At 47.5% G+C, this 24,525-nt stretch overlaps 10 protein-coding genes across 10 annotated transcripts; 5 read left to right on the top strand and 5 right to left on the bottom strand.

The window, feature by feature from the left end:
* Positions 1-645: 645 nt before the first annotated feature.
* Positions 646-1,434, top strand: POJ06DRAFT_194871 (flavoprotein; the record flags this gene model as incomplete). The annotated part of the gene is made up of 1 exon (XM_056184973.1): positions 646-1,434. One exon carries the CDS (start codon positions 646-648, stop codon positions 1,432-1,434), a length of 789 nt encoding a protein of 262 aa, XP_056044552.1.
* Positions 1,435-2,309: 875 nt separating this feature from the next.
* POJ06DRAFT_250449 (uncharacterized protein) lies at positions 2,310-4,193 on the top strand. The gene has a single exon (XM_056187298.1). It carries the CDS (start codon positions 2,393-2,395, stop codon positions 4,034-4,036), a length of 1,644 nt encoding a protein of 547 aa, XP_056044551.1. The 5' UTR covers positions 2,310-2,392; the 3' UTR covers positions 4,037-4,193.
* Positions 4,194-6,298, bottom strand: POJ06DRAFT_250448 (rab-GTPase-TBC domain-containing protein). The gene is made up of 4 exons (XM_056187297.1): positions 5,931-6,298; positions 5,751-5,876; positions 5,261-5,688; positions 4,194-5,206 (listed from the first exon to the last, which is right to left on the bottom strand). The coding sequence occupies exons 1-4, from the start codon at positions 6,106-6,108 to the stop codon at positions 4,298-4,300; spliced, it is 1,641 nt and encodes a 546-aa protein (XP_056044550.1). The 5' UTR covers positions 6,109-6,298; the 3' UTR covers positions 4,194-4,297.
* Positions 6,299-7,409: 1,111 nt separating this feature from the next.
* Positions 7,410-9,520, top strand: POJ06DRAFT_250444 (uncharacterized protein). The gene is made up of 4 exons (XM_056187296.1): positions 7,410-7,615; positions 7,738-7,815; positions 7,872-8,010; positions 8,064-9,520. Exons 1-4 carry the CDS (start codon positions 7,551-7,553, stop codon positions 9,396-9,398), a joined length of 1,617 nt encoding a protein of 538 aa, XP_056044549.1. The 5' UTR covers positions 7,410-7,550; the 3' UTR covers positions 9,399-9,520.
* Positions 9,521-9,535: 15 nt separating this feature from the next.
* On the bottom strand, positions 9,536-11,670 carry POJ06DRAFT_88558 (PhoD-like phosphatase-domain-containing protein). Its single transcript, XM_056191703.1, has 3 exons — positions 11,419-11,670; positions 10,656-11,359; positions 9,536-10,606 (listed from the first exon to the last, which is right to left on the bottom strand). Exons 1-3 carry the CDS (start codon positions 11,503-11,505, stop codon positions 9,673-9,675), a joined length of 1,725 nt encoding a protein of 574 aa, XP_056044548.1. The 5' UTR covers positions 11,506-11,670; the 3' UTR covers positions 9,536-9,672.
* A 589-nt stretch (positions 11,671-12,259) lies between these two features.
* POJ06DRAFT_250441 (eukaryotic mitochondrial regulator protein-domain-containing protein) lies at positions 12,260-13,744 on the top strand. The gene is made up of 2 exons (XM_056187295.1): positions 12,260-12,980; positions 13,181-13,744. The coding sequence occupies exons 1-2, from the start codon at positions 12,435-12,437 to the stop codon at positions 13,655-13,657; spliced, it is 1,023 nt and encodes a 340-aa protein (XP_056044547.1). The 5' UTR covers positions 12,260-12,434; the 3' UTR covers positions 13,658-13,744.
* On the bottom strand, positions 13,745-15,369 carry POJ06DRAFT_208549 (Threonyl/alanyl tRNA synthetase). Its single transcript, XM_056185408.1, has 2 exons — positions 14,963-15,369; positions 13,745-14,907 (listed from the first exon to the last, which is right to left on the bottom strand). The coding sequence occupies exons 1-2, from the start codon at positions 15,168-15,170 to the stop codon at positions 13,826-13,828; spliced, it is 1,290 nt and encodes a 429-aa protein (XP_056044546.1). The 5' UTR covers positions 15,171-15,369; the 3' UTR covers positions 13,745-13,825.
* A 472-nt stretch (positions 15,370-15,841) lies between these two features.
* On the top strand, positions 15,842-18,256 carry POJ06DRAFT_281006 (rab-GTPase-TBC domain-containing protein; the record flags this gene model as incomplete). Its single annotated transcript, XM_056189918.1, has 3 exons — positions 15,842-16,569; positions 16,624-17,943; positions 18,019-18,256. The coding sequence occupies 3 exons, from the start codon at positions 15,842-15,844 to the stop codon at positions 18,254-18,256; spliced, it is 2,286 nt and encodes a 761-aa protein (XP_056044545.1).
* Positions 18,257-19,535: 1,279 nt separating this feature from the next.
* Positions 19,536-21,067, bottom strand: POJ06DRAFT_250434 (uncharacterized protein). The gene has a single exon (XM_056187294.1). It carries the CDS (start codon positions 21,047-21,049, stop codon positions 19,670-19,672), a length of 1,380 nt encoding a protein of 459 aa, XP_056044544.1. The 5' UTR covers positions 21,050-21,067; the 3' UTR covers positions 19,536-19,669.
* A 450-nt stretch (positions 21,068-21,517) lies between these two features.
* Positions 21,518-24,519, bottom strand: POJ06DRAFT_195087 (lethal giant larvae like, C-terminal-domain-containing protein; the record flags this gene model as incomplete). Its single annotated transcript, XM_056184981.1, has 2 exons — positions 21,518-24,382; positions 24,451-24,519. The coding sequence occupies 2 exons, from the start codon at positions 24,517-24,519 to the stop codon at positions 21,518-21,520; spliced, it is 2,934 nt and encodes a 977-aa protein (XP_056044543.1).
* Between the last annotated feature and the right edge of the window lie 6 nt (positions 24,520-24,525).

Here is a 24,525-nt window from a genome sequence, read left to right as displayed (position 1 = left end):
CGGCGAAGCCTTCAGAGTCACAATTCATCCATATGCCGGAACGATTACCTGGAAGGCAGTCGAGTCCGTCCTTCGATTGGGCCTGAGCCGCATACGAATAACCTGCTTTGCTGCGCTCAGAGCTGGGATATATTGTAAGGCGTGATTTTGTGATTTTCTCTAAATCCTTGTTACTGTAAAGGTCAATATGTAATCTTCGGAGGTCGGACACTTGGATCATCGATTGGATGGTGAATTTGATGCGTAATAACGTAATCGACTAGAAGATTCTTCTGCATACTATGTGTGTTATTTATTAATCATAATAATGGCCGCTAAGTAGGTTCGAGCAGATTCCCGTTCTCTCCTAAATTTTGCTTACAATACTCCGCATATACGCGGAGAGACGTGCTGGTTGATCCCATAAAGCTCTAAATTTTCGCCGGCTAGCACAAAATATTAACGCCCATGTCGTCATCTTGCGGCGATGCCATCTTCGAAACTTGGGTTCGACCTGAATTCAGTGGACATATATACGTGAGTTACTGGCACATCGATTGAATTCATTTCTGTAGTTATTGATAGCTTGTTCGATATTCGGCTGCGACTAAGAGTGAGTGGGTTGTCACATTCAGACAGAGCGGTTGTTAGTGTTTACGCGTCAGTATGGGGGCCCACGCACACGTCCATCCGCCAGACCCGGTCCCTCATAGTTCCCTAGTGTCAGCTTCGCATCCGGGATTACCGCTCAATGACGGTAAGCTGCACGTATTGCTTGCAGCAACGGGATCAGTTGCGACAATCAAGGTTCCTCTTATCGTCGAGAAATTGCTAAGAATCTACGAGCCTTCTCGGATATCTATCCAGATAATTGTCACTGAACCCGCCGAACGCTTCCTTCCGGCAGCAGACAAGCCATTGCCAGCGTCCATTCATGTCTGGCGAGATTCGGACGAATGGGAAAATTGGTCGACAAGAAGTGATCCTATCGTTCATATTGAGCTCCGAAGGTGGGCGCATTTGTTACTGGTAGCTCCGTTGTCGGCGAACACATTAGCCAAAATCGCGAACGGCCTATGCGATAACTTGCTCACCTCGGTTATTCGAGCATGGAACCCGGCAGTGCCAATCCTACTCGCTCCGGCGATGAATACATATATGTACACAAATCCTTTGACGAAGCGGCATTTGCAAATAATACAGGATGAAATGGACTGGATAACAGTTCTTAAGCCAGTTGAGAAAGTGCTGGCATGTGGTGATATTGGAATGGGGGGAATGCGCGAATGGTCCGATATAGTTGAGGTTGTGGTGTCCAAGTTTCCGCCACCGCTGTATCCGAAAAAGTCAGACGTTGTGGATTCACAGGGAGTCGTGCAAGACAAGCCTAGGCATAACACTCCAGACCATGCGGGTACTGGACATATAAGGTTCCAGGATCCAGAGAGCGAATAGACGGTTAGAATGGGACAAAGGGCAAATTTGATTCTATAAACGTTTAGGTTTCAAACAAGGTGGGGTCATACTGGAGTTGGTGTGTTTCGTTGATTCTATGATGTTTCAAAGTGACTTCTTTATAAATATGTGAAAGATTGGGGTTTAATGTCTGAAATGGTCTCATGGTGTACGACCTTGTGTATGAATAAATCGATGGCAATAAATCAAGGCTGATTGGTGCAATATTAAAGCATTGCTAATAATTGGTGTATTATTAAGCTGAGACTAAATATACATGTAGGAGAGCCTAGTCACGCCTCCTTTCCGCTGTGAATAACCTAGCGCGTGATTGATATCCAAATCGACGGCCCTTTAACTGCAAGCTGAGGATTACTGCTGCGACTGGTGGCCCTATTGGAGCTCGGCGTGACGATCACACACGAGACTTGACAGGCGACTCTTCTTGTATTCGTCTACCGCGGGCAATACAGAGCATCAGAGTAAGGGTAAATATGAGCGCAAATGGATCAATTCCAATGCCTCGGATGCTCTACCTGGCCGGCGGTCGCATGCAAGTCGCGTTCGCGGTGGAGGGACAGTTGGACAGTTGAGTCTTAACATCTTAACACGCACAACTGTCACTGAGATGTTCGAGTATAAATCCTTATGTGCACCCGTTCCCGACACTTAGGTAGTACTGACAGCAATTCACTAACTGCACGGCTGTTACCGTGGTGCCGCAGGTACGCCTCGGCAATATCGTCACCGCGAGCTCAGAGCCGGTCACGGGCTCAGGCTGAGGTGGAAACCACCCCAAAAAAAGGCAGTAGGAACGGAACACCTTTGACTCACCACAACCCTTCATTCAAATGTCCCGACTAATCTCCCAACGCCGTCGAGACTGATCATCACCCGCCCAACACATTCAACACGACAAAGAACTGGACTACATTGTGCAAAAATTTCTCGAGTCTTCATGCCATCTCTTGCACCGAGTGCGCTGCCGCTGTCTAATAGCAGCAGTACGCGGCGACGCTCAAGCTTGAGTGACAACGGCGATGAGGATGTCAATCGACGGCCGACGACATTTGGGAACCAACTTTTGCCGTCAATTGGCAATCTAGACTCGCGCTCCCCGGATACAGCGATGCGGAGGAAGTCTGCATTTACTGAACTCTCACTGCCTTCGTCTTCGCCGCCATTACGGACATTGCCTCCGGAAGTCGTGTTTACCGAGGCCACTTCGAACGTTCACAATGCACACCACCACTCACACACTCATTCATCTTTCACTTATATGAGCACCAACAATGGCAGTTATGGCCACCATATTCATATTCCTTCATCTCCACTTTCGAGGTCGACCGCTTCCCTGTCCGACATGACTAGCTCGCCGCACTCACGGCGGTTGTCGTTATCACCATCATCACCACCATACCTTCCACACCATGCGCATCACGCGAGGCATCACGACCGGAACCCATCGATACATCATTCACATTCAGAGTCACTAATCGGGTCATATGAAGAGTCGCTCCTATCCGGCCGAACTTCGACGCCGTCGTCGAAACCTGCCGTGACGTTTCTGGCGCGGATAGGAGTGCTGGGTACTGGTGAGAACTGTCCGCCAAAGTTGAAATGCCCAAGACATCTCTCTCTTGAGTTTGAGGCTGTGTATTACGACTGGCAACTCTCTCATGCATACGGTGCACGGGGTACACCATATGTTGGTATGTTAGACGTGGAGGAATATTACACAACCAAAGCTATCAAGGAAGGCGCAAAGGAAAGTGTTGCAGGAAACGACAGGAAGCGTCACAAGAAGCACTCAAAGTCGTCGGCATTCTTGGGCTACAGGATACCACAACAAGGACAAATTCAGATCGTCATTTCGAATCCCCACCGAACTGCGATTAAGTTGTTTTTAATCCCGTACAACTTAAGAGAGATGCCTATTGGCTCGCGGACATTCCTGCGACAGAAGACAGTCGTGATGGACGAAGGTACCGGTCCGAAAGGAAGTCTACGTCAAGCAGTTCATTTGCATGTTGTGTGTCCAAGTGAGGGAAGGTATTACCTCTTCAAAACTGTGCGAGTTGTGTTTGAGAATCGTGCGCTGGACGCTACTGCAACGTCTGGACATGGCTTGGCTGGTATGTCAGTGTCTTCTTCTTCTTCTTCATTACCCGGATCATCTAGGGAGAGTGTCAAGGTTGAAATGATCATGGGCGATTATTCCCGATACAATCGTGACAGTAACTCGAAGACCGAAAGGCGGCGGAGTAGCGCTGCGTCTACAAAGCTACGTTGCCCTCTCGCATTCCCGCCAATTGTACATGACGAGTGCGCGATTGCGGAAGACGAGCACGTTTCTGAGATTGCTCGCGGGACTTCCAAGCTGTCTCTATCTACCTCCGCATCCGACGTGGGTCATATGGTTGCCAGCATCCGAGACGGAAGCAGGACAAAGGACGAATTTATCCAATCCAAGAAGATAGAAAATAGGCGGTTATTGCAGCAACAGCCCAATGCAATTTTGTGTGAAGACGAGAACGAGAATTCAAGTAACTTGATAACGTGGGGAGAGCTCTACAGTCGTCGTCTTAACAATAATATTTGACTGGCGCGGGCGTTTTCGGGATTGTCTTTATATCGGCTCGGGTTAATGTTAATTTTGGCAAGCACGTATTTGGAGCATCATGTGTTTCTTACTGAAATGTCGGTTCTGGTTCGTTTGGTGGGGAGTAGTAATTCTGTCCGTTATGCTGTTAAGCAATATGCATTAGAAATCTACCCATTTGCGAGATAAACGTGTAAAGTACCAAAAGTCCCCGAACAGTCGTCGCCAAGAATATTACAGTAGAGTTCAACTCCAAAATTATTACAACCAATTCGCGCCGCGTAAGAACCAAGCGATCCAGACTCCGAAGATACCAATACAAATCGATAAACTCAATGCCGCAAACGAATTAGGATTGAGGCCCAATAACACTCGGGCTGGTTGCAGATTGAAGTTAAATCGCGCACGAGACGCCGTGCCGTTGACCTGAGGACGAACCGTACTTGAACCCCCGCCGTCTGGATCCGCGGCCGCCAACTCAGCATTGATGCCAGACAATATTGCGCTTTTGTGAAGCAAGACCATTGACCGATCGACATCCGATTTCTCTTCTAGAACCGGCTGCTGAGTTTGCTGGGACTCGTCCACGTTTGTTGTGCCAGGCAATCTCGGCAGTTTGCTTACAGCACTCGCGAGACGCTTAGTGCTTGTCCGTCTTTGCTTTTTCTGCTGCCGCAGCATGCGTGATTTCTCCTCCAGTATCCTCTCTCTCTCTGCTCTAGCTGCCGAATCCGCAATTTGCTTTTCTAAAATGGCCTCCATTTCGTCGTATGGTGGCTTCTCTTGGACTTCGTTCAACTCAATATAATCATACCCGTCATGCAGTTTCTCGTCGTTGTCAGAGTCATTGGTAATGCCATTAGCTCCCTTTGTCCGTCGTCTCCGTCTATGCCTCCGCCGAAATGATAGATTAGGTGATGGCGGTCGAGACGCGGGAATGGCTTGCGGGTCTGGAAACTGCCATGTTCGAAGTATAGAGTACTGAGATATATTTTTCCACGCAGGCAACAACGATGAAGGTGGATACTGTGTGTATAGCGCAAGCGACATGGACATGGCGTCGGTAATGCTGACTGGAAGTGGCTGAGGCATCCGTGAGATAACGGCATGGATCATTTCTGATTCTTTGGCGGGAAATTCAAATACTTCATCCCGTCTGTGAACCGTTATCTAGAGCAATATTTAGAGCACATGCCAACGGGAGACACCGCAAGGAGTACCTACCACTGTGTATAAATACACCGGGATCGAGGCATCTTCACAGCCAAAGAAGAAGTCAAACAGAAGCACGATCTCGGAGTAGGATTGAACATCATGCGCAAATAACGTTAGCACAGCTGCCAAAGCATAAAATGGCTTAGTGTATCGGAGATGACGACTCAATGGCTTGTCTAATTGTTCGAGCAACGGCGGGATCAAATTCAGGTGATCCAACGCAGGTTGCAATGTTGGCATCATGAAGTCGCGTAGCCGATGTAAGGACAGATGTTCAAGCACTGGTACTGCTTTCTTCTGCCCAAACACCAAGTATATAACTTGCGCAATGTCATGGTAACCTTGGAAGTATGATAACTTGGGGTGGAGCCGTAGGACTTGAACGATGACGTCTAGCAGCTCACCTTTCTTCATGCGTAGCTGGCTCTCGGAAAGGTCTACTCAAGAACACTCAGTCAGATTCCATCACCCTTGCGGGCATGTTGCAAAATTGTCTTACTCATGGGGTAAAATATAAACGCTCGTTCCACATCTAATCTAGCTTGTTCCTCATCTTGGTGTGGCGCAATTGCAGCCGAGTCTGGGTCAGCTCCAGCTTCGGCATTACATCCAAGAAGAATAGGCCCTACAGTTGTCGTTAGCCAATGATTCAAGTCTTAAAGCTAGCGGCACGCCATACAGGCCAGTCTTCTTAACGAGTCCGACAATAATCCACCTTTCGATTTCGCGAGTCTGGCAAGCGTTCTGTGATCTCCTTTCGAGATTGCCTCTTTGATCTGGGACTCCTTGGACAGTCGAAACTTCTGCTGCGGTGTAAGCTGCGGCAATTCCGGAAACAAGATCGGCGGATCCATCATCCTGAAGTAGGCGACACCGAGCCTTTATTACTCGACGTGCGGATCCTGTAACCTTTGGCGGCGTAAGGTCAAACGTGCGATAGCGGTCAGTTCCACTTCCCGAGTGCGTATTCGCATATGAGTCAAACGTCGCGACTAGTACGGCATATACGCATTAGAATAACCCGTCTAGAACCCAGCCATTTCTTTACATCAATATTAAAAAAGAAAATTTGTGTCCTTTTGAAACTGGTGGCTCATCTTGATCTGTGATTGTGTAACCTCTAAGGTCAGGCAAAGCAAGATATGAAGCTTTGCAGTATCTGGTGTCTAGACAATTTGGCGCAAACCGGTTTACGCAGAAGTTCAGCTTAGGCTGGCAGCCATGTTGTTTCCTTGGCGTATTCTGTTTTACAGTTGCAACAAGCACCAAAATGCAACAAGCAAAATAGGTAAATATCCCTCGGAACGAGTGTTCCAGTAATTGTCGGCTCTTTTGGCAATACTACTGCAATCCTAGTTGAAATGAGAGATACCCTACAAGTTCCACCTGCTTCATTACGAATATCGTCCCGCCAAGGTGTAGACTGATCTGATGGCATGAACTTAAATACTGTGAACACATTCCACGTGGAAAGCAGAGCTACAGAAGGTCCCGAAACTTTGAATCAATTGCAGTCTCCATGAACAGAGCAGCAAGCACAGAGCAAACCAGAACATGCCAACGTACACAAGCTCTTTCTAAAATCTAAAACTAATAAGCTCAAGCTGGCAATAGCCAATAAGCCGATAGAGCATATACTTACCAACGACGAATATGGCCAGACCTAGTTGGCGTCACATTAACGTAGGAAAGAAACCAACGCGCTGGCAGCTCGACTATATCCTCCGTTAGAACTACTAGCATGTGTGATGGTCCGAATCTTCGAGCGCTCTAATCTAACTTCGCTGCCTACGACACAGTGCTCCAGCCGCCTAAGGTTCATGAACGCTTATGGACGACGGAGATGACTACGACCACAAATTTATATGTGTAGCGGTCGGCGAAAGCTCTGTGCGGCTTGCTGGCCCTTCTCGAACCAGCAGCGACGGAGCAGGCTTAGTATTCGTAATAATACGAAATTACGAATGTACTCCGCAAGTCAAAAGTGATATAGAACGATTAAAATAGGTTTGCGTTCAACCTTTACTGCAGTATACTGTCGTCGCTTCGATACTACTGAGCGGACGGTTTGCGGGCCGCTTGAGCCGCTCGCCGGCTCGGCTCGCTTCACGTGCGACTCCACAGCCGTCATACATAAGACAGTTTGGAGGTAGGTGGGGGAAGCCGCGGGGTTGCACAAAAACTCTGTCTTCGCCGAGGCGCCGTTTTGCCTGTCCATCTGCTTTCCTCCGGTGTCTCTTACTCGACAACAGCCTCCTAGGCCTCGACGATTCCCTCTTCCTTTTCCTCAAACACAATAATGACTGCTGATTCCACGCCAAAGATGTTCATTGGTGCACTGGACGCCGGCACCACATCTACAAGGTGAGAATAGAGCCTGTGCTCCGCGAGAATGTCGTGCACGGTGACTTTCACCCCACAATATTCTCCGGTCTCCGTTGACAGTCCCTGACATTACGTGTGCTAACGAGAGCATTCGACTGCAGATTCATCATATTTGACGATGCTGCCAAGCCGTACGCTACACACCAGATTGAGTTCGAGCAGCAATATCCACATTCCGGGTGAGTCGTAATGTTAGTTACGCGTTTCTCGGAAAACGACGCTGACCGATTAACAGCTGGCACGAGCAAAATCCTTACGAGCTCATCAAGTGTGCGAACGAGTGTATTGAGGGTGCTATAAAGAAGTTTATCGCGGATGGATACAGTGCCTCCGACATCAAGGCTGTTGGAATTACTAACCAGAGAGAAACGACAGTATGTCCTTGCAACTTCTTAAGACATAAAGATGTCCTAACAGAATAACATAGGTCGTCTGGGATTCTGAAACTGGGAGACCTCTGTACAATGCCATTGCTTGGCCTGACACCCGTACGTCGCGTCTTGTACATCACTTCAAGGACAAGGAAGGCGCTGAAAAGCTTGTCCAGACATGTGGCCTACCGATCTCAACCTACCCATCCGCGCTAAAGCTGGTGTGGCTACTAGAAAACATTCATGCCGTCCAGGAGGCACGGAAACGTGGGACGTTGATGTTCGGTACTGTTGACACCTGGTTAGTGTACAACCTGACTGGCGGCAGCACACCGGGAACAGACCCCAAATTTGTGACGGACACCACCAATGCCTCGCGGACTATGTTTCTAAATATCAAGACTCTAAAATATGACGACTTCCTTCTTGATTTCTTCGGAGTTTCTCAGGGTGTGAAGCTCCCTGAGGTTGTATGTTCCGCGGACGACAACGCATACGGTAAAATCGCGTCTGGCGTCCTTGCGGGAACACCAATTGCTTCGTGTCTCGGTGACCAGTCTGCTGCGCTGGTCGGACAACGAGCGTTCAGTGTGGGCATGGGCAAGAACACGTACGGTACTGGTCTGTTCTTGTTGTACAACACTGGTGAGGAGCCTGTATTCTCGGAGAATGGTCTCTTGACCACTGTCGGATATCATTTCAAGGGCGAGAAACCGATATATGCTCTGGAAGGATCCATTGCTGTGGGCGGTGCTGCGGTCAAATTCCTGCGAGACAATCTGCAGTTGATTGCGGAATCAGATGAGGTCGGACAATTGGCGGCGAAGGTGCCAGACGCTGGTGGTGTTATTTTTGTCACCGCTTTCTCGGGGTTGTTTGCGCCCTACTGGATTGACGACACGCAGGGAACCATCTACGGAATCACAAACTACACAACCAGAGAACACATTGCTCGTGCAACTATTGAGGCCACCTGCTATCAGACTAGGGCCGTATTGGAGGCAATGGCGAAGGACTCTGGCTACGAGCTGAAGATGCTCAAGGTCGATGGTGGCATGAGTAACTCCGACGTGTGCATGCAGATCCAATCCGACATCGTTGGCATAGACGTTGTGCGACCTCAGTACCGAGAGACAACAGCACTGGGTGCAGCAATTGCAGCTGGCTTTGCAGTTGGAATCTATACTGACTTTAATGACCTAAAGAACATTAACACGGAGGGAGAGACCACATTTAAGCCTTCCATCACTGAGAAGAAGCGCGAGAAGTTGTACAGCCTCTGGCAGCGTGCTGTGTCGCGATGTGGTGGTTGGCTGCAAGACGAGGATGACGACTCCGAGACTCAGGAGGAGAAAAGAATTGAAGACGAAGTGCAGAAGCGGTTTGCGTAATCGTGCACGGTGCGATTAGCCAGGCGTTTAATTTCTATGCGGCGTGGGGTAATGTGTTGATAGTATGGAATTTCGTGTAATTTGCTCTGTAGAGACATTTACGGCGTTGATATTAGGAGGCTACCATAATCTAATCTATTAAAATACTCGATAAGCATACAAGTGGTAAAGCTTGCATATTAATATCAGCAATATCCATAGCCACATAATAACGCGATCACACAGCGTCAATTTTAATACCAGCGAAACTCCAGTGAAAATCTATACAGCTTATTTACGCCTTTAGCGTGTAATTCCATCTCTGCGTCCCGTCAATGTATAACTGATACCCTAGTAACGTAGATCCATCTTCTCTGGTTTCGATGTCAATCTTTCCAACTTTAGAATTGCCGTCCGGCATATACATGATGGTGACGTCTTCATTATCCCGCTGTTTGTGGGTCCTGATCGGGAGGTAAAATTGGCTGAGCGGACTGGCAGAGAACTCATATGTATCCTTCTTCGAAACTCCATCTGGCGAAGGAAACTTTATCGCGGCCGCCTCATGTCTGTCGCCGGACAGGATCACGACACCGCCGACGTCCCAGAACCATTTCAAAATAATCGCGCGCTCGTGCAGATATCCAGCCCAAGTGTCGTACATGTCAATGCCTCTCCAGTTCTTGGTAAACGGGATCGACGACACGATAATCTTGAATGGAGCATCCCTGTGTTCTTCAAGCCACAATCGCAAGTCGTTCAGCTGCTCCTTGCCTAACAGTGTCTTATTTGGCCCATCCGGAGCATGCTTTAGTGATCTATATGACCTCGTATCCATCAAAAAGAACGGGATTCCTTGTCTTTCAAATGTATAATACATCACGTCGGGATTCACCGGAGGAGGATTCCCAGTCCCTTGGTAGGTTTTCCATGCTGAAGTAGCAGGATAGTACAGTTTAGATGAGTCAGGGTCATAGTCATTGATGATCTCGTGGTCGTCGAATACATGGACCATTGGAAGACGGTTAAACCCCGAAAGCTTAAGGTCCGCGTAAACGTGTCTGTAGTGTACGCGATATGCCTCTTCATCCTCCCCCATCAGTATTGGAACATCAGCGTAGATAAAGTCGCCTAAGAAAAGGAAAAAGTCGACCTGAGATAATAGAGCCCGATATATCCGGAACCCATTTATCTTCAATGGATGATCGAACGGGTTGTAAGGAATACGCCTGTATCCATTAGGCTAAGAAAAAGTATCGAACGAACTGTAGCACGTACGCTTTAATACAAGATGAACTCAGAAAACTGAACTTTCCCGGCGCGCTGGGGGCTGTAGTGAACGTTGAATTGAGACTGGGGGTCGAGATTGCATAAGTCGTCGCTGGCTTCAAGCCTGCAATTTGCACTAGCGCAGTATAATCTGTCGATTCATCTAACTTGTTCGCAAAGTTCTTTTCGAGCCAGCCCGACCAATTCGTTATATTAAACACGTCTGGTTTGGAGGAATCAAGTTCACGATATCTAACGATCAGTGGAAATCTGAGCGCTTCGCGTATAACAAATCGAGCTGACGTATCTGATACGTAGCCTGCTCTGGTAAACGCAAGATTGAAGATGGGCATCACCTGGTGCGAAGTATATATCAAGTCAAGCGCGAATGCCAAAAGCGAGACGTTAATAACAATTGTCAATAAAGTGGCGCCAGGCCGTGTTGCCGACGGCACTCCCCAGACCAAGACACTCCATAACGATCTTGGCTGTGGAGTGTCTGCCGATGCTTGGGGAAATACAGTAGCATTTTCTCCTGTCTTTTTCTCGGAAGAGTTATTTGCGGCAGTAGTTGCTTTCCCCGATGAATTTGCAAGTCCTTTAGCTTCAGATTCGAGTACCGCCTGCCTTTCCGAGCTGAAGATGTAAAAGAACAAGGTGAAATATGCGACAAACAAGGAGTATATCACTTTAGGCAACGAACTGGATGGGATCTAGGCGAAATAACTTGTTAACAAGCCCGAGATCAACTGGTAGGCAATTGAGGTCTTACCCATCGCAAGAACACATAGGTAACAAGCCGCATTAGCGTGGAAGACCCAGCACACAAGCACACGAGTATTGATCTAACGAAAAGCATGTTGTCTATAAACGATCGGGTGTATCAAGTTCATGTATGACTATCTCAAGAGCAAACAGCTTCGTGTGAACTCTGCAGGACCAGATCATTTATGTTGTCAATTTGTGGTCTGGCTCGGGCTTGTCTGTATACGTCCAAACGCGGTCGCCGCTTTACAGTTTCACGCGCTGAAACTTTGAACCTGACCCTCTGAGTGACACACACTTATGAAACTACATTTTGTACAGCTACAAAACCCACTCACTAGTTACATATTCATATACAGGAGCTCCTAGAAAACGATAAAAGTTTATCGTCACACGTCTAGAAAGTTGTACATCAGATACAGTTATGTCGACAATATCACTAGCCATTCAATCGATTCCGTATACAATTATCGTTAACAATGACCGTTCCATGCAACACATATTAGGGAAAATATGCCTGCACCTAGAAATCAGAAGGTACCATAAGCGTCCTGGTAACGTAACAAGAGGTTGCGTCGAACGCCGTCATCACATACATACGGTCGCAAAGGCGAACTGAATCACCCCGGACACATATCCGACAGCTAACGCTTGGTTTTCATCATGTACAACGTAAAACGCTGGAAGGTCATTGAAGAAAAAAAAAATTCAAAGCGAGAAAATTTCGCTGCGCTTTATACGTGCGACCCTCCCTCCGTGCGGCTCTCCACGCCTCAGCATATTCGTCTAACCACCGTCGTAGATATAGATCAAATGCCAGCGCGCAAGGCTCCGCACTAACGATGCTACGGGGCTATAGTGAAAAAATTACACCACCTAGTGCAGTGACGACCACGACCAGTTCGACCTACAAGACGTCCAGAGCAGTTGAAGGCCAAGCGACGGTAGGGAGTGAGAGGGCTTCTTTAGCCAATTATTTTGTTCTTCCTCCTTCATTGCCTTCTCCTCCACTGCGGACTCGAAATGCCGCTTTCGACGACAAAGAATCTCGTGACATCGGCCCGTCGATGGGCGCGAGTTCAAGCGAGTGCCACTAGCAGCTATACGCAAGTTAGAGGTGTCCGGATAGGACCCGGTTCATATCTAAGCCGCGACTATGGTCTGGTCGGCCGGCACACGCTTCCTCGTTCGCATATGATACAATGGTTCGGCGACAAGTCTATCAATGGTGACTTCCACAACAATCCGTTCTGTTACGCGCCGAGGAATCACATGCCAAATTACATTCCGCATTCAACTTCTAAAATTTTTCGAGATGACAATGTGAAGAAAATGGCAGACCCAGACTATCGAAAAATCGTCAATGAAAATACTTACAAGCCATTTCCATTAAATCCATACACGAAGACTTCATTCCTGCTATCAGAGGAATTGAGAGAGGCAATTTTGGAGTCCTCTAAAGATCCTAAGATGTCTCTTTGGCAAATTAGCTCTAGGTATGGTATAAGGAAAGAGCGTGTCGCAGCTACAGTCAAGCTGGCCAAAATTGAGAAGGATTGGGAGCAAGAGGTGAGAATCCATTATGCAAATACTATACAGCGGTGGGAGGATTCCAGACAGTCAGCGTATGATGAGATCAAGCACAATTTTCGATTAGTCTTGAAGACTTCAAATTGGTTAGAAATGTCACTACTGATTTCGACGACTGTTTTGGATGAATCCGGCCCGTTGAGACTTGTCTGCTGATTGCATTACTGACAAAATTGAAGGGAAAAATAACGCCGGATCTTGCTCAATATGCTCATCGCATGTATATGATGATGCCGATAACTAATGGCCGCTTATCGCAGACTTCTCTTGCCGACAGGCTAGGAGAGGAGCCTATGGAAGAAATTGTCCCCCCCAAGACGGCCCAGCGCAACAATATTCAGATCATGCACGAGACGGCAGAGTTCTCGCCACAAGATGCGGCGAGCTTTTTTCACGCCCCAGAGGCTACCGAGTTGATGGATAAGCAGCTGTACTCAGATATTCCCAAGCCGCTCAGTTTTGAGGGTGTCGAGAAGAAGGATCTGGTGCAGAAGATCAAGCAGTGGAAGGGAACTTATACCGATGTCGTCTTTAAAGGCGAGAACGTATGGGCCGCAATTCCGGCAAAGGCGGGCAAGGTTGGTTACCGATATGGTGCTTCCAGAGATCATCGGAAAAAGCATCGCAAGCATAAAGACGAAAGACTTAACGTGTAATGTGATCACAGCATCAGTTTGTACATACGCACATACGATAAATCCTTGTACATTTAGAACACCTAAAATGTAAAAATTGACTCATGATCTCTATTATCGTAAATAGGTTTAACGCCAAAATCTATATATGTGTATCTATATCCCTTATGCACGGAACCGAGATTGTTTCTAAATTTCTAGCCTATCAAAAAAGTCCCTCAGCATCTCGACTTCACCCTTCTCCCACTGTGAAATCTTTCCCTGCCATTTTGCACCCTTGCCTCCGCCCTTGAGACTTTTGATAATGCCGTCACCCACTAGGCTGGAGGCGACTCTGTCAGCTCCTTCTCCAATCACCAGTAGAGCACCTCCATTCTTGCCTGCGCCAGATGCAAGGACCAGTACTCCGCTACTAGCTTCCAAGTGGCCGATTTCAGCGACAAGAGAATTGAAGTAATCCAATCCGGCGCCGTCAGCCCGATAAACGTAGGACTTCTTATCCTGCTTGAGTTCTTCCTTAATTCGTGCAGCGTCAGACTTCACCACGTCAGCCCTCCATAACTTCTCTCGCTTTAAAGAATCTCGCAGTTGGCTATCCAATCGGCTGATCTTTGCCTCAATTTCCTCTGTTTGGCATGAAAGTCGGGAATTAAGGACCCGTGTCAAATTATTTAACTCCCTAGCATATGCACGCACGCGATCACCGATCAAAAAATGCAATCTGCTATTTGATCCTCTAATTGGCAATTGGTGAAGAAGAGCAATTGATCCCATCTCCCTTGTATTCTTCAGGTGAGTACCACAGCAAGGATTCGCGTCGAGATTGCCAATGTGAACGACGCGAAGAATACCCCGCTCGGCGTCGTAATCATCCGGAAGCTTATCCTTGTTAACGAGACTCTTGTCAGGCACTTCAACCCAGATGTCAATACCTTCTCGGATAACATCATTGCACCTGTTCTCCACTTCTATTACTTCCTCATCTGTTAACTTTCTTGGCAGCTCCACGTAGGATACTTTTTCTCCCAAGCTCCAAGCCAATGTGGGTACTGCCAATTGATCTAGGATCGCCGAGATAAGGTGTTGTCCGCTGTGTTGTTGCATATGGTCAAACCGGCGTCTCCAGTCAATCTCTAGCTTTACAGCAGTGTTAGGCTCGATAGGCTTTGGCACCTTATGGAGCGCAGTGAGTAGTGCACGACGAATTGCGAGGACCGGTAGTTCAGACTCAGGAGTGACGATAACGCCATGATCAGACGGCTGACCGCCACCTATTAATGCTCGTGAGAAACTCACGTCGCACACATCTTGTTACGGTAAACTTACCTTCTGGAAATAGAATTGTGTCCTTAAGCTCGACTTCATATGATTCCTGAATGTCATCTGACGACTGTGCTGGTAATTTCGACTTCTTAGCAGGCTTTGACGGATGAACTATTTCGATTGGCCGACAACTGACTACTGTAGTCTCAAAACTGCGAAGATAGGAATCAACTTGGCAAGCTAATGCGCCCACAACTGCTGAGCCTGCCATTATTTCTGTATATTGTGAGATAGCGGTTACCGACACAGAGGTTCGAAGAGCAAATGCCTGTAATTATTAATCATCTGAGAGTACTAATTTGACGTATTTCCCAGTAGTTTTTCCCGCGGCGTAGTGATGCTATTCAGGAACACAACTGTGCCTATCGCGGTTAGATAACAGCGAGTCCGGGTATCCAGCACGGTGCACACTTACAACCATGAGAGATGGTGGTTTGGGTCACATTTCGGTTGGGACTAACTTAAAACACGATGTGGTCTGCCTCACAAATCTAGAAGCTCACGGTGCTGCTCCCCGCGCTGACTTGCTGCGCGGTGTGCCATACAAACCGCTCTTGGATAACCTAGTGCTCCACCCCAACACCGCATCCTCCTCCTCATAGTGTACATATTGCGCACTTGGCAGCGCACAGAATGTCGCTATTGTCGACGATCCGCAATAAGGCTGCTGCATTGACGCTCTTCGATCCCAACGCAGAGCGACCTTCGCGCGATGAGATCTTCCGACAGACGTATCGGCTGCCAGCAAATGCTACGCTGCAAGCGTCGATATCTACCGAGTTTGCCCTCGAATCTTCAGCACTATATTTCCCAGGAAAACTGCTTTTGTCGGAAGCGTATCTTGTTTTCGATTCGATAGAAGCGAGATCATGCTACTTTGTGATGCCCCTGGTTGCAATTCGTCGTGTCGAGCGACTGGCATCTAAAGCCTACCTGTTTGCTCTCACGATCCAGACCCTTCACGGACTCAAATTTAATTTGCAGTTTGTCGGCTTGCGTTCTCAAATTGAGCAGTTTTGTGACCAGCTGAAGCAGAATTTGCGTTCAAACGTGTCCGACATGCGTCTCCTCCGAAAGTTCCTGACCACACTTCACTCGGAATACATGCTCTCAGATATATCGACGTCCGGACCTGACGGTAAACGCGAACCCATGGCTGTCCCCCCCGGTGGTCTGGGCCAATTATTCAAGTATCCAGGCGACGCTCGGAAATTGCGGGATAAGTCAAAACTGAGGCTCTGGGCAGAATACATGCGTGATCACGGTCGGAATTTAACATTGATCCGACTACCGACATTTCAGAAGCTAATACGCGTTGGTCTACCGAATCGACTGAGAGGCGAAATGTGGGAATTGACGTCTGGATCTATGTATTTGCGCCTTGCGCATCCGAATCTTTATCAGTCACTGCAGAAGGAGTACGTTGGTCGAACATCGCTAGCAATCGAAGAGATAGAGAAAGACTTAAATAGGTCGTTGCCGGAGTATCCAGCATACCAGTCCGAAGAAGGTATTGAGCGGCTACGAAGAGTGCTTACAATGTACAGTTGGCGCAATGAGTCGGTCGGTTATTGCCAAGCCATGAATATTGTTGTCGCTGCCTTGTTAATGTAAGTCATCTCGGTGTGCCAGCATAGGACTGTGCTAACATGACCAACGAATAGCTATATGAGTGAGGAGCAAGCGTTTTGGTGTCTATCCATGCTTTGTGACCATTTGCTGCCTGGCTACTATTCACAGACAATGTATGGCACTTTGCTTGATCAACGTGTATTTGAAGCGCTGGTTGAGAAGACGATGCCGATTCTGTGGGAGCATCTTGTCAAGTCAGATATTCAGCTGTCCGTTGTTTCACTACCGTGGTTCTTGTCGTTGTACGTGAACTCAATGCCTCTAACGTTCGCTTTCCGAATTTTGGATGTCTTTTTCCTGGAAGGACCAAAGGTCCTGTTTCAGATTGGCCTTGCTATTCTGCGCATCAATGGCGAAGAGCTTCTGGATGTTAACGATGATGGCTCGTTTATTTCCATTTTAAAGGACTATTTCTCTAGGTTAGGCGACTCTGCACATCCAACGTCGAAGAACGATAAACTGCGCGAAGTAACGAAGTTTCAGGAACTGATGGTCGTGGCATTCAAGGAATTTTCCGTCATCACAGAAGACATTATAACTGAGCAGCGACGGAAGCATAAAAACCATGTCTTGGATGGCATCGAATCATTCGCTAAACGGACACAGCTTCGGAATCTGCACAAGACAGGGCATCTCGCACAGACTGACTTGTCTAATATTTACGACAGATTTTTTCAGGCCCTGCAATCGGCCAGGCTGGGCCTAGGTCCGACAAAGACCCTCATGGATATGGAAAGCTTCCAGATATTTATGCAAGGCATCACCAAGTGGGCAATCGAGCCTCATGACTTCTTGGCCAGGCTGTTCCACAGATGGGACGTTGAACTCCGAGGTGGATTATCTCTGCAAGATGTGGCAACAGGTCTCGGCAGCATCATGGAAAAGGATATCATGAACAGCATGGCGTATTTTTTCGAGCTTTATGACGAGGATGGCGATGGTAAAGTTGATCGAGAAGGTATTCTACAAATGTCTGAGGGTCTTCTCTACATTACCCGCCACATCACTCCCAAGGCGGCTGAAGGTGAGGACATGAGCCATCAAGCTGGTTCTAACGGTGCGTCTCCACCTCCTGGTAAGGAAGCGGTAGCAGTCGATTACTTGTCATCAATAAGTGCCTTTATTCGACGGGCATTTGAGTATGCGACTCCTGATGAGCTTGAAGGTGATTCTGTGTCAGAGAAGCTTGTTCCGGTAGACAGTTTATCGTCATCAAATAATAAGGTCAAGGCCAATGCTGCTTTAGATCCTAATCACCCCCTTCATATTACGCTCCCAACATTCCGAATGGTGGTCTTAGCGGATGAGGCTCTCGAGCATTTATTCGCGCACGACTTCGCGGCCTCTATTAAGTTGGAACCAGCTAAAGGTATGCTTCGTGAAAAGGGCACGCTTCGTGAATTGTTCGATACTCTGGTGTCAGATAGTATGCGTGTTGCTGGAGAAGTTAAGCGGCGAATTGATGAAATGGAGCGGCAAGCCCGAGAACAACAAGCCCGCGAGGATGCCGCCGCGAGCAAACCTTCAAATCAGCAATTGCCGGATGACGAAGATGACGAAGATGATAGCGTCAGGGAAAAGGATAGAGATATACTGACAGGTCTGGAGATTGAAGGAGTTGTGGACTTGCAGATGAAGAATAATCTGCCATCGAGACCGGTGTAGATGTCATATATATAGAGAACATATGGAAATGGATGGTGTAAGACGTGCTTTAATGGTAGGAGTTCTTATGTGGACGGGGAAATAAAAAGTTACGACGGTGTTACAGTGCGATCATGGTTATTTTGTTCATTGTGCCCAGTAAGTGTTGTCTATCGATGGAATGTACTACAAGACGCAATAATATGAGAAACTGTGAACTTTGTTGTACTTTAATTCAACCAGAAGTATTTTGGCCCTGATCGATACATGCAGTCGAGTTGGTTGCAAGGGTTCTTATGGCACGACCTGCATTCGTCCATATCAGCCGTATAGCCTGTAGTCGAATTAGAGTACAATTGCACATAACCCGACGCGCCGCTCGTAAGCCGTGATCTGACGGCGTACCATAGCCAATCGTGGTATCCATTTGAAACAGCTATTCCAGGCAAAATTAACAAATTCATCGGCGCAAGAGTTCCTCCATTTTCCTCTCATGAATAATCCACACGAAATATTTATTGACTCGGTAATCACAAAGTCTATCCACCAACGCCCTGATTTCTTTACTCCTCGTCATCATAGCCTGTTAATGGGACTCTATCTCGCTGTGGTACTATAGAATGAAACTGTTAATACTGGAAACACTATCACACGCTAATCGACAAACTCCGGCACGCCAAATAAAGAAACATACATGGATAGGAAACAGGAATTGGTGTATGATCAGCATAAATATATTTTCGGCGGAAAGAAGTGAGCGCTATGATGCCAGGGATCATTGTCAAGGAGAGGGTCAATGGCCAGAAATACTGTGGACGAGTTCGAGCATAGTACCGCAGAGTCTGCAATGTTAGGCCATTAGTCTCAATTTTCATCCATCAACTGCCGCGCTACTGCGTATCGATTTCATAGAATCACACGGTATTCCACGATGGCTAAACTCGAGCAATGTCGCCCGGCATTTTGTCTCTTGTCACTAAGCTGGAGTACTCACGTCGTATGGTTTTTTCATGAAAGTCGGCCTTTCCATCATCTTCAGCATATTCTATATTAAACTAATAATGTGGTTTTATGTCGCAAAGGATCAAGAACACAAATGAATTAAGACAAGAACCCTATTAACGCGGCCACCCAATATGGACACGGACTCCTGGTAGAGCCGCAGAGTCCTCGAGCCAGTCCTATTGGTTGGTAATAACTGCCTAGGTCGATGAATGTATAAGCCATAAAACACTCGCAAATTAGCATCCTAACACACAGAACCTGATTAGGTGATTGTGTCCCTGAATTCTGAGGATTGCGTTAATGTAATATCATTCATGAACAAATGACATCAGCGTCCGTCATAGCACAAGGGTATGTCCATGAGTCTGTCGTACCTTGTTCATTAATACTTGTGGTATGCGTATCTATTGGCCGGAGTTTGGCGTACATTTAATAGAGCTCTCTAAGGCATTTCGCAATTTCCACCCACTTATCCAGCAGCGTTTCTATAGTGTTTTGGGCTTCAATATATACGACATCTCTCAACCGAGAGCCACCATTCTCCATATGGGACATTTTCTGCCAGTACGCAATAACAAGGTCCTCTATAATATCCCCCAATAAGACGGTCCCAAAAACTTCGCCTAATTTATGTCTCGTATCCACAACATCGGCCGTGGTACTTTGTTCCATTACCGTCCGCAGCATGGTTAGCAGTGATACAAATATTCTTTCTCTTCCGCCTCCTAGTGTCGCGATACCCATAGCAAGCTCTTTTTCTCCGGCACGTCCACGAACAAGTTGGGTCAGGTGCATGTAGCCTCTAGTTGACCCGAACACGCCACCTGGAAATATCATAAGCAGTGTTTTCAGAAATTCAGCGACATCATTGGTAGTCACGTTGAGACTTTGAAGGACCAACGGGTCTAAATGCATTGTCTTGTCCATCTCATTTGAGGTTTGCGTCCGTTCCATTAGATCCCCACAGTATGTTGCTAGTCTATGCAACGTCGATGACCGAGATGGACCCGTGAATATGGAAGCCCCATCACCAGCATGCAGAAGCAAATGCGAAATGAGCGTCTGGACTATAAGTGGTGTCCACAACGCGGAGTTGGATTCCGGCAGCGTACTCAAATGATGCGGGACGTCAAGTCTGCCTTCATGAGGCACAGCGAAGAATGACAACCAGTTTGCATACCATCGCTTCAACGACTTTGCGCGCTGTCTTTCGCCGTAATATGTGAGTGTAGCTGGCCACGGTTCCTTGTTCCATGGTAAGTCGCGAAATAGTGGGGGTGCTGGTGGTGCTTGGGATACCAGTTTGAGAATGTGGGGCCGGAGTAGAGATGCCGCCCATTCTGCTGAGGCCGCGAAAATTCGAAGAGCAGATCCAGATAATCTTGACAGTCCGACGTATGATCTTGCATGGTATTTGCGTAACATAAACGAAAACGAAATGATAAATTTGGCCAAGTACGCACCAGATGGGATCAGGTCAGTGTGGACTGATGTGCCTGATACGAAATCGTCCGCTGGTGAAACGTGCTTTTTGGCTGGTGTAAGCTTGTTATTTGCTTCTGTCTCAATAAAGAATAGAATATTGCGCTTTAAATTGCGGAGACTGCAAAATATGTGAGGATGTCGCAAATGATGTAGAATTGCAATTGTTGGGTACAATAGAAGCAAGCGAAGAAGTTTCACGATCGTAATGTTCTGGAGGTGACGCTTACAGGCCTTAGACAGACTCATGTCATCTGATGTCTCCGATAATAATGCATAGCTTGCAACAGTGGTCCTTCTAGGCTGTACGCAAGCATGTATGGACATGACCACGGTGGCCGATTTACAAAATGCCTACGGAGGTAATAATCCCGCCAGAATAGCAACATAGTACGAACGGATCCAGTAATGGCATAAATTCTATCTAAGTGGAAAACACAATTACAAATCGCTACAACGCCAGCCTAAATAAGTACAAAGATGCCAATAAAAGCAACCAAGCATGAGGATGAAATTTGATGCCACAACAAGAAATGCAAACCATACTGCTAACCCAAAAATTTCGACTTGAAATACGACGTCGCAGCAGATCGCTTTTGGTCATCTATGAAATCCGAAATATTCTGCGCGGAGTAACAAGTTAGATATTAACTTTGGCAACGCTAGCAAAGAAACAGAGGAGCACTTACTTTAACGTATTCACTTGATGCATCCTCTAGCTTTGAGAACTGACTTTGCATAAATCCCAGCCGCTCTCCTCTCTCATTAGCTTCATCCGCCATACTACCAAAGGCACTATTGGATTTTTTCCCGAAGTACGACGATGAGCGAGATGATACGGGGGATGAAGTCGTAGAATGAATCATCTGAGTAGCCGCTAATCTCTGTTGCTCTCGACGGGCTCGTTCTTCCTCTACCATTCTCTTGGACTTCGGACGATGTGGACCGCCAACTACAAATGAACCCGTTAGTGCGGTGTCGCAGTCGACCAAGTGCAGGTGCATACGTACTGAGTAAATCGAAGTCCTCGACAGTAACGAACTTCGTGCCAGACATCCACTGTATGGTACTAATGGCAGGTCGCGGTGGCGGTCTCTTCATTACGTCGTATAGGGAATCCGTGATCCTTTCTCCACTCTTTCCGGTAGTCTTCACTGCCATAGCTTTACCCCATATATTAAATAACGCAGACTGATTCTTGCCAATGCCAAGTAGCACATCTCCATTCAACGAAATTATGCTCCTCGACGCGTATCGAACATCGTGAAATTTTTGCGCCGACAAACTGCTAATTTCTCGGAGTGACGGAATGGAGTAGATTCGGACGAACCCGGATTCACTCACACAGACGAGCACCAGAGTATCGCCCTGCCGTAATAGAGACAACCCTGCAACCAAAACCTTGTCATCGAAAGATCTGCTCGTCAACTTCGACTTCGGCAGCCTAATCACGCGGGCTTCATCGGGAGTAACTGCGATCAGGGCGCCAGAAATAACGATTCCCTGGGGCAACTTTTGCAAAATAGTCGGTGATGCGGCGGCAGACACACCGTATTCTGTATCAAACGGTATAGCTGCAATGACTTTCCCCTTCAGTTGGATTGCGCCGACAAATTGTACTGCATGTGCGCCTCCTCGAACAGGAATGATCCGGAAGGTCAGTAATCGTCCCAAATTCGTGCCAACGCTAAGTACAATTGAGGAGTACCCATCGCCCTCAAGGGCCATGAGTGAAAATTCTAGGGAGAGTGGGATCTCTAGTTGCACGCCTTGGCTCGAAGTTGATGACCGATCGCCATATTTAAGAGGGAACTTTTTATTCGACATATCGATTCCCAAGCCATTGACGTCCTCCAAGTAGATCAAACTCATGCTTCGCAATTCCACAACCGCCAACGTACCGAACTGATATCCAACGGCGAGAAATCCGATATCACTATTCTTGACCGCTGTGATAGGGCCCCGTTGAGGACTCAGTACAAACACTGGTATAAAGCCTTCCTTCATTTGTGGGTTAATACGCCCTGATATATGCTGAATCATAGGAGGGCGTCCATCTGGTCCCACTATTTGCAGCACTTCTAAGCGCCTTTTCAGTTCCTCCGGCGACGTCGGCTTATTCAAGCCAAATTTAAAATACACCAGCTCCCCTGTCTCGCAAGCAACGGACATCTCGCCCATTTGACCAGCAAAAGAAATAGCCGACACTCTAACATCCACGGACCTATCCAACGCATCGGCTATCGAGAGATCCAGTATTTGGGAATCCTCTAACTCACCGTGGGACGCGTCCCAAAGCCGAACCCATCCATCGGAATGACCCGCGATAATGACGTTCCGGATATCAAACGTTCGTAGGCGCGATCGTGCCGGAGCACCGCCAGTGAGCATCATATCTGGTTGTTTCTTTCTAGATGACATCATACCGATCCACTGCTCCCTTCGGACTGCAGAGACTGAACACGTCGACGTGCGCGGCTGGATCCAGCATAGTGACGGCGGGAACATGGACGCAACGGGTAAAGCTGCTCCTGAGGGATATTCAATCGAGTAGAGCTCCCCGGAGGAGAGGATCGCGACTAACGCAACCGGGTCATGGTTGCCGGCGTAATATGGTGATGTCCGAGGAATCATGATAAAGTCCACGGGATCAGCCCCTACGGGAACCGGATAAATTCGTTGCCGTCGTGGCTGCGAGTAATGATCACCTTGAGCCTGATAGGATGTAATCTGCACGACCGGGGTAGGGCCAAAGTCCATGTACGTGATGCCTTTCAACGGTAAACTACCTGGCTCGCCTCCAGCAATTAGTAAAGCTGTGTCTTCTGGATTGGTCGTGCAGCACCATGCAACTCTGTAGATCGGTTCACGAGGAGTGTTGGCAATATCCGAGGAATTGACGTAATTTTTCCGAGGATGGTTGACCTCTGTATCCTCAATGGTTCGTGCCTGAAGAAGCACGCCTTCTTTCGCGTCCCAAAAGACAAAAGAACCGTCCTCATAAGCTGTGACAACGTGATGGCCATTGGGATGCCAGGCGCCGGTCGTTAGCCGAGGAAATCTCGACCTGGTATGCTGAGAAGGATGGAGATCGCCGCCGGGTGCGCCTGGAGGAACTTCATATTGCAAAACCCGGAGAATATTTTCATCCACCATTGAATATACGATGGCACAATTTTCATACCCAATCAAAATGACCTGAAATGACCTAGGGTGCAATGCAAGGAACAATACCGAGGACATAGGTGCCCTTGGGATGGCGGACTTCTGCAGATTGCCGATGCGGAACGGCGTCTTTGCGCCACGATCGACGTCGTAGACCATAGTTAAACCATTTTCAAGTCCAAGAAATAGCCAATCTAAAGATGGATCTGATTCAATCGCGGTAATTGGGCAATTTGGTGTAAACACTGACAACACGTCCTTAGTATCGAGAGACAGAACTGTGACCGCATTGTTTGCGTCCACTGTCACTAGATATATTGATTTAACAATTCGCATATGAATAATTGGCTTTCCAGGACATAAATCAAACTCCACTTCGACGCCTGGCTGTCCAAACACGTACACCCGTCCCGTGTCTGTGCCAGCCGCGAGCAGGCTCTGAATTGGATCAAATGCGAGGACTGATATACCACCTAAGATTCCAAATCTTCCAATCTAGATTGCGGCAATTAGCAAGCCATTTATGCTGACACCAGCTTGAATTAGGTGGGAATGTATCTTACATCTTCGAGCCCGAATACCTGTGGCGTTAGCCCGGACGAGAGATCACGACCTGACTTCAGCTTGAGCATGGTGAA

The sequence above is a fragment of the Lipomyces tetrasporus genome (genome assembly GCF_029532465.1).
Source record: "Lipomyces tetrasporus strain NRRL Y-64009 chromosome Unknown POJ06scaffold_4, whole genome shotgun sequence".
NCBI lineage: Eukaryota > Fungi > Ascomycota > Lipomycetes > Lipomycetales > Lipomycetaceae > Lipomyces > Lipomyces tetrasporus.
Note: the sequence above shows the minus strand (reverse complement) of the source record. Positions and strands in the feature narration are given on the sequence as shown.

Bases quoted from the DNA above. Each gene is read 5' to 3' on its own strand.
- POJ06DRAFT_250449 (XM_056187298.1), top strand. From the start codon at position 2,393: ATGCCATCTCTTGCACCGAGTGCGCTGCCGCTGTCTAATAGCAGCAGT.
- POJ06DRAFT_250448 (XM_056187297.1), bottom strand. From the start codon at position 6,108: ATGATGGATCCGCCGATCTTGTTTCCGGAATTGCCGCAGCTTACACCG. The intron at 5,877-5,930 runs GTATGGCGTGCC...CGACAACTGTAG, and splicing joins CTCGTTAAGAAGACTGGCCT to GGCCTATTCTTCTTGGATGT. The intron at 5,689-5,750 runs GTAAGACAATTT...GTTCTTGAGTAG, and splicing joins GTTTATATTTTACCCCATGA to ACCTTTCCGAGAGCCAGCTA.
- POJ06DRAFT_250444 (XM_056187296.1), top strand. From the start codon at position 7,551: ATGACTGCTGATTCCACGCCAAAGATGTTCATTGGTGCACTGGACGCC. The intron at 7,816-7,871 runs GTGAGTCGTAAT...ACCGATTAACAG, and splicing joins CAGCAATATCCACATTCCGG to CTGGCACGAGCAAAATCCTT. The intron at 8,011-8,063 runs GTATGTCCTTGC...AGAATAACATAG, and splicing joins CTAACCAGAGAGAAACGACA to GTCGTCTGGGATTCTGAAAC.
- POJ06DRAFT_88558 (XM_056191703.1), bottom strand. From the start codon at position 11,505: ATGCTTTTCGTTAGATCAATACTCGTGTGCTTGTGTGCTGGGTCTTCC. The intron at 11,360-11,418 runs GTAAGACCTCAA...TATTTCGCCTAG, and splicing joins CCTATGTGTTCTTGCGATGG to ATCCCATCCAGTTCGTTGCC. The intron at 10,607-10,655 runs GTACGTGCTACA...TAATGGATACAG, and splicing joins AGTTCATCTTGTATTAAAGC to GCGTATTCCTTACAACCCGT.
- POJ06DRAFT_250441 (XM_056187295.1), top strand. From the start codon at position 12,435: ATGCCGCTTTCGACGACAAAGAATCTCGTGACATCGGCCCGTCGATGG. The intron at 12,981-13,180 runs GTGAGAATCCAT...ACAAAATTGAAG, and splicing joins AGAAGGATTGGGAGCAAGAG to GGAAAAATAACGCCGGATCT.
- POJ06DRAFT_208549 (XM_056185408.1), bottom strand. From the start codon at position 15,170: ATGGCAGGCTCAGCAGTTGTGGGCGCATTAGCTTGCCAAGTTGATTCC. The intron at 14,908-14,962 runs GTAAGTTTACCG...GAGCATTAATAG, and splicing joins CACAATTCTATTTCCAGAAG to GTGGCGGTCAGCCGTCTGAT.
- POJ06DRAFT_250434 (XM_056187294.1), bottom strand. From the start codon at position 21,049: ATGTCCATACATGCTTGCGTACAGCCTAGAAGGACCACTGTTGCAAGC.